The following is a 6,993-nucleotide window of genomic DNA, read 5'->3' as shown; positions in this document are numbered from 1 at the left end:
GAATGCTGATTTTTTTTTTTTTTTGCTTTTTGGGTCACACCTGTCAATGCATAGGGGTTAATACTGGCTCTGCACTCAGGGATTACTCCTGGCGGTGCTCAGGGGATCTTGTGGGATGTTGGGAATCGAACCCGGGTCAGCCGCGTGCAAGGCAAACGCCCTATCCGCTGTGCTATTGCTCCAGCCCCAACGCTTAATAATTTTTTAATTCTACATTTGAGATTCCCACCGCTGCACTGAAATTTGTGTATCTAGCTACTTAATATCTCCACTTGATTACCTGATAAATTATCATCTTTGACTTTCTTATTCACATTTTTTTCTCTTTCCTCCTCCTCCTCCTCTTCTTCCTCCTCCTCCTCCTCCTTCCTTCTCCTCCTCCTTCTTCCTCCTCCTCCTCCTTTTTCCTCCTCCTCTTTTTTCCTCTTCTTCTTTTTCTTTTTTTTGGCTTTTTGGGTCATATCTGGCAATGTTCAGGGGTTACACTTGGTTCTGCACTAAAAAATTACTCCTGGTGGTGCTCAGGGGACCATATGGGATGCCAGGATAGAATCCAGGTCAACTGTGTGCAAAGCAAATGCCCTACCTTCTGTACCATTGCTCCAGTCCCACCGAGCCATTTCTTACCACCTGCAGAAACCTTGATCTAACTACTATGGATTATTCCATGGCTTTCTATCTGGTCTCTCTGCAATCTGCACTTCTCAGAGTAGCTGGTGACCCTTTTCAAACATAGGCAGACTATATCACTCCCCTGCTCAGAAATCACTATGCTATATCACCATTCCTTCAGATAAAAAAAAAAAAAGCCAAACCCTACCACAGCTAAAAGTTGCTCTCTTATCAACTACCTGTGACTAACTGTCTCTCCTTTAGTCACACTACTTACCTGCAGGACCTTGGCCTCACTATTGCTTCCACTTCAGAGTCTACCTACATCTCTCTTTAGGTCTGAGTCCAGGAGACAAGTTGTCTGTGACTCTGCAACAAATTAACTCAATGTAAGCAGCTCTAAATACAACACCCATTGTGGTTTCTTAACTAGATTAGATTTCCAGCTTCACTGGATTTTCTGTACAGGATGCCATAAACCTGAAATCAAGGTGTTGGCTGAGCTGAGGTCTTATCTAGAAGAGGTGGGGAGGCAGAGGAGAACCTTCATTAGTTCATTCTTGATGTTGGCAAAATTCCTTAGAATTGTAGGATGAATGTCTCTGTTTCCTTCTTTGCCACCGATGAGGGGTCACTTTCAAGTAATTCCCACAGATGACTGACCTTCCTTGCTGTCTTACCCTTTCATCTTTAACCAGCAACTTCCTCAAGCTGTTAGTCTTCAAATATTTCTGATGCTTTCTTCTACAAACAACCAGAGAGGGTTCCTTGCTTTTCAAAAGTTCATGTGGTCAGGTAAAGCCCACCCACACAGATAATATAGCATAATTACAAAGATAATATATCCACAATCTTAGGGATTATGCAACAGTGGGAAATAATGGAACCCTCAAATTTAGCCTCCCCGCACATGCTGCAAAAATTAAAAAGACCACAAAAGACAATGGCTTAAACATGATACTTTATTTTATGGGGCTGGGGGTGTCATTCTGTGGTAGATAGAGCACATGCCTTGCATGTAAAAGACCTGAGGTTTTGGGGGAGAGTTGAAAAGGTTGGGGGAGAAAAGAGAGAGAGAGAGAGAGAGAGAGAGAGAGAGAGAGAGAGAGAGAGAGAGAGAGAGAGAGAGAGAAAGCGAAAGACAGAGAAGAGGAAAGAAAGGGAAAAGAGACCAGAGGCATGGCTCAAAAGGCCGAGTGCACACTTTGCATGCAGGCTGCGAGGTCAATCCAGAATACCACATGTTCCCCTGAACACTGCTGGAAGTGACTCTTGAGGTCAAAGCTAAGAGTAGCCCCTGAGCACCACCAGATGTGCTTACCCCTAAAGAAGCTTATGTTTTCTCCACACATTTTTATCTGTGTGTAAATACTCCAGGATCAAATGGCAGCCTTTTAGTTATTTTGCTCTCCTCAAAGGAGTGGTCTGTCTTCATGACCAAGAGTTCAATGTCAGGATCCATCCCGAGTAGTAAAAGGGGGCAGAGAAAGACAGAGGTATGTCCTGAAATTTTTTGTTTGTTTGTTTTCAGTTCTTACGGGAGGCACTTCCAGATGTCCTCAGGGCCAGAACCAGCCACTGTGTGTGTGTGGGGGGGGGTGGGGGGGGCGAGGGGTGCAAGGGAATGAACTCAGATCCTCATACATGCAAGGCAGTTGCTCCACCACTCTAACCACATCCTCAGCCCCAGACCTTATTTACATTGTGTGGCAACAGTGCACCACAATCACACAAACACACCTACCTTTAAGATTGCTAAATCTAATCTATATATTCTATGACCATAAGACCAGATCGAGAAAAGGGAAAAAAGAACAACAGATCACATTTTTGTCTTTTGGGCCACACCCAGCAGTGCTCAAGGAACACTCCTGGTGGGGTCAGGAGACCATGCGGTGCCATGATGAAACCCAGGTCGCTGTTTGCCAGGCAAGCAGTCCTACCCGCTATACCTCTATGACCCTGATCAGGATACACTTGAGAGTGGGTGGCTAAGACATAATACTAAATGTCCACGTAAAGTTAAGGGATAGAAAGGAAACCCCAGTGCTAACTTTTTAGAGTAATGCAGGAGAGGAGGACCACTACTTTCCCTTAATTGAATAGGAATTGACTTTCCAGAGGAGCAGGCAGCTAAATTCTGAAGCCACATCAACCCTGTTTGTGTAAAAGGGGATAATCTGCTCTCATTAAAGTGTTCAAAGAGTTTGTGTAAAGGGGATAATTTGTCCTCATTATGCCAATGGCTTTATGACAAGACTTAAGACTTCAGAGACTGTGGAAGATAAATGATAAGATTAAAGGTCTTCTAAGTATTGAACATACATACGTAAATAAAAAAAAAAAAAGACGAGATAGAAAACTTAAGGAACAAACTGCATCAGGTAGAGAGGTACCTGTTTCACCATGTTGAGAGACAGGTTCAGTGCAAATGAGCAAGCAAACAGAAGGCTCCAAAAGCCCAAAGAACACAGGCTTTAGAATCAGATGTTTCTATCCTTCCTCCAGCAATTACTCTGTATGTGACATGGAAACAATTCCTAGTAAGTTTTTCAAGGACACTAGAGAATTCTCCCACCAGCAGCACAATGTCCTAGGTCCCCATTACTCTCTCAGGGAATTGGGGAGTTAATACTGTTTGTACTGCATTTATATTTTCCAATGAAACAATTTTATTAGGTAGGCCTGAAGTCACTTCCTGATCAGCAACAAACCTTTCAACACAAGCTAAAAAAAAAAAATAATAAAATTTTCTAAGTTAAAAAAAAAAAGGCAAAAGGCAACTGAAGTCATTTTTCTCAGTAGGTAAGTACATAGGATTGGTTTCTTGAATTCTTGTCTTTTCATCTGAGTAGTAATATGTCTGGGTTGATTTCATTTTATGTTAGGGTTGGACCTTGGAGGACCATACAATGCTTGGGGTGAATTTGGGAAGCCACATGCAAGGCAAATATCTTAACTCCTGTATTATAATCTGGCCCCTCCATAGCTTTGTTGTAAAGACTAAGTAAAAACATGACATATGCCAATATCAGAATCTGTACAGCGTGTGCGCAAGTTATTATTTTGGAAGGGAATCTGGTATAGTGAGAACATGAATTTAAGGGCCTGAGATTTTACTGCTGAGCATTAGTATTTGCATATGCACGGGTTCCATCCCTGACAAGCTCCTACCCCAAAATAAACAACATACAAAACATGAATTTAATGTATCAGCTACAATTGCTGATTTTATTTATTTTTGCTTTTTGGGTCACACCTGGCGATGCACAGGGGTTACTCCTGGCTCTGCACTTAGGAATTTCGCCTGGCAGTGCTCAGGGAACCAAATGGGATGCTGGGAATCGAACCCGGGTAGGCTTCGTGCTAGGCAAACACCCTACCCACTGTGCTATTTCTCCAACTGCAACAACTGCTGATTTTATATTTGCAATTATATAACACAAAATTTTCTGATCGGCCAGGAAAGAAAAATATCTGCTTTATGTATGTGAATGCAGGGAGTTCCTGTGGGAGCAATGTTTATTTATTTTTGGGGGAGGTCACACCCAGTAATTCTCAGGAGTTACTCATGCCTCTGTACTCAGGAATTACTGGTAGTGCTTGGGGGACCCTATGGGATGCTGGGGATCAAACCAGGGTTTACCACGTGCAAGGATAAAGCCCTACCTGCTGTTACTATGGCTCCAGCCTATGGGAGCAATGTTTAAAAACTTCTATTTTCTCTATATGAGAAATATGGTTACCTTATAGCTGGAGAGTTTAGGTGGGAAGTAGAGGATTGAAAGTAGTGAAGATAGAGGGGCTGGAGCAATAGCAACAGTGGGTAGGGCGTTTGCCTTGCATGCAGCCGACCTGGGTTCGATTCCCAGCATCCCATATGGTCCCCTGAGCACCGCCAGGAGTAATTCCTGAGTGTATGAGCCAGGAGTAACCCCTGTGCATTGCCGGGTGTGACCCAAAAAGCAAAAAAAAAAAAAAAAGTAGTGAAGACATAGAAAGCCTGCTATGATGGGGGACTAGAAGATCAGGAGTCCACAAAACCTGTTAGTAGCAAGGGCTTGTTGAATTTGGAAACAATTCTCAGTGGAGTGGCATTCACTGCAGTTTTGCTTTTCTCTAGCAGTGTTTAAGAACAAAAGAATCAATTAAAGGGGACATGGGGAAGTAAGAACATATAGTGATGATGTGATGCACCATTCAGACTGCTAAAAACAGCAGGGACGATACCTAAAAATGCTGAAGTGTATGCTTGACATAAGGAAGCCCTAGATTCAATCCCACAGGCCACATGGTCCCTTAGCACATCCAGGAGCAAGCTAAGAGTGGCCTCCAATCCCTATCAGATGACACCTGCCAATCCCCACCCCCCTGAAAAATCAAACCACTACAAACAAAAGTAAATTCTGCAGAGGGCTCTAACAAGGAAAAAATGGAAAGGCTGGAATTAGAAACCAGAGTAATAAAGACAGTGGGAACCATGTGGGGTAAAGAGTGGAACAGCTGGTATCAAGAGCATAGACATGGGCAAAACCTTAGGTATAGTTGTCAAAATGACTCTGCTTATCCTTTCTTCTTTCTGAAAACATCACTATCTAATGTTACCATGAGTTTTCCCCTGTCAAGTTGTATCTCCCATTTTCTCTTTTCTGAATGCCTGTGAAACAAGAACAAAGTTTGTTTTCATTTTATTTTTCTGCAGAGCCCAGAATTGGACCTCCCATATGCAAGGCAAGAATTCTGCTACTGAACTACACCTCCAAGCACCAGGCTTTCTAAGGGTTTTAACTGCTCATCCTGGGAGGATAGAAAATAGTAAGAAGGTAACAAGCTGGGGAAAGAGTTTGAAGTTCCAGAACACCCCAGACTTCTTTTTTGTTTTGTTCATTTTTGGGGTCAAACCCAGCGATGCACAGAGGTTATTCTTGGCTCTGCACTCAGGAGTTACTCCCGGTGGTGCTTGAGAGACCATATGGGATGCTGGGAATCGAACCTCGGTCGGCCGCGTGCAAGGCAAACGCCCTACCCACTGTGCTATCGCTCCAGCCCCAACACCCCAGACTTCTTCCAGGTTTCATCTCTTGTGCTAGGGAACTGATTTCCCAGGATGTAGTGCTTATAAGCGCTGTGGTTTCTCCATCCGTTGCCCTTTGTCATGTCCTCCTTCCCAGAAAACCTTTTTGAAAAAAAATTCCATAAGAAACATTTATGAGTAAATGTGTACTTGTTCACAAGTGAGTCTTGTAAAGACATAAGTGCAAAATGGATTTTCCATTTTCTTTGTCATCTGGGCAGAAAGCAACTTCCTGCGGAATCACCCACTGTACCTTCACACCTTCCCCAGGAATACTGGTTTTGCTTCTACACACAGGTGATTTCTCAAGTCTCAAGGCAGCATATACACACTAAGTGACACGACAAAGGATGTCTCCAAAGTGGGCACTGCTTCCTTCACTCAAGTATAAACCAAACAGTACAACTGGTTTATTGGCTCCCGGGAAAGGAGCGACAATACCCAGCTCTCAAGCGACTGTTCAATAAGCCCACAGTCCTTCATATTAGATATGCCAGCAGTGCCACCTAGCCCAGCGCTGGGCGGGGGCGGGGGGGTCAGCTGCCTGACGGCGACGTTCCAGGCTGTTCGGCAGCAACCCCCTGCACGGCGGTGGCGGCCTCGTAGTCGGCGATGCGGCGCTGTACCAGGGCGGGCATGAGCTGCACGTAGGCGGCCATGAGGCGGTGGTTGGAATGGATCAATTTCCCGGCGCAGCTGTGCAGACAGGCCTCCTGGAGAGAAGACAGGGTGCAAGCGGCTGCTGCAGGTCCGGCTCCTTCGCGTCCCCACCCCGGCCTGCCTGGGCGACACTCGCAAGGAGAGGGCGGCAGGGGAGGGGGCAGAGGCGCGGCCCGGGGTCACCCCTACTCAGTGGCCCACCTCCTCGGCGTCCAGGGCTCGGTAGTGCAGGCTGGGCACGCAGCGCTGGAAGCAGAGCTCCGTCATCCGATTGTACACCAACAGGAAGTCCCGCAGCTGGGGGGGAAGAGGACCCGGAGCTCAGCGGGCCGGGGGTCCACGCCTCCCAGGGGACCCGCGCCGCCTCGAGCTCCCCGAAAGGGGCCGCGCACCCCACCCCGCCGCCCCCAGCCCTGCGAACCCTAGTTCTCCAGCGGCTCCCCGGCAGCGCGCGAGCAGGCGACACTGTGCACTCACGTTCCTCAACTGCTGCTGCTGCTGCTGCTGCTGCTGCTCCATCGCGCCGGCCGCGCGGCCTGCGTCACTTCCGGGAGGACGGCGCGGGAACGCCCCGGAAGTGATCGCTCCCCGTTCCTCGGGGACCGAGGGGTCGCTTCAAGGTTCACCCTGCCCCCGTTGTCAACGTC

General features: G+C 46.5%; 1 protein-coding gene across 1 annotated transcript; it reads right to left on the bottom strand.

The window, feature by feature from the left end:
* Positions 1-1,551: 1,551 nt before the first annotated feature.
* TIMM10B (translocase of inner mitochondrial membrane 10B) lies at positions 1,552-6,884 on the bottom strand. The gene is made up of 3 exons (XM_004621220.2): positions 6,824-6,884; positions 6,548-6,643; positions 1,552-6,399 (listed from the first exon to the last, which is right to left on the bottom strand). The coding sequence occupies exons 1-3, from the start codon at positions 6,863-6,865 to the stop codon at positions 6,223-6,225; spliced, it is 315 nt and encodes a 104-aa protein (XP_004621277.2). The 5' UTR covers positions 6,866-6,884; the 3' UTR covers positions 1,552-6,222.
* Positions 6,885-6,993: the final 109 nt, after the last annotated feature.

The sequence above is a fragment of the Sorex araneus genome, chromosome 6, assembly GCF_027595985.1.
Source record: "Sorex araneus isolate mSorAra2 chromosome 6, mSorAra2.pri, whole genome shotgun sequence".
In the NCBI taxonomy this organism is placed as follows: domain Eukaryota; kingdom Metazoa; phylum Chordata; class Mammalia; order Eulipotyphla; family Soricidae; genus Sorex; species Sorex araneus.
This window is presented reverse-complemented; position numbering and strand designations above follow the sequence as displayed.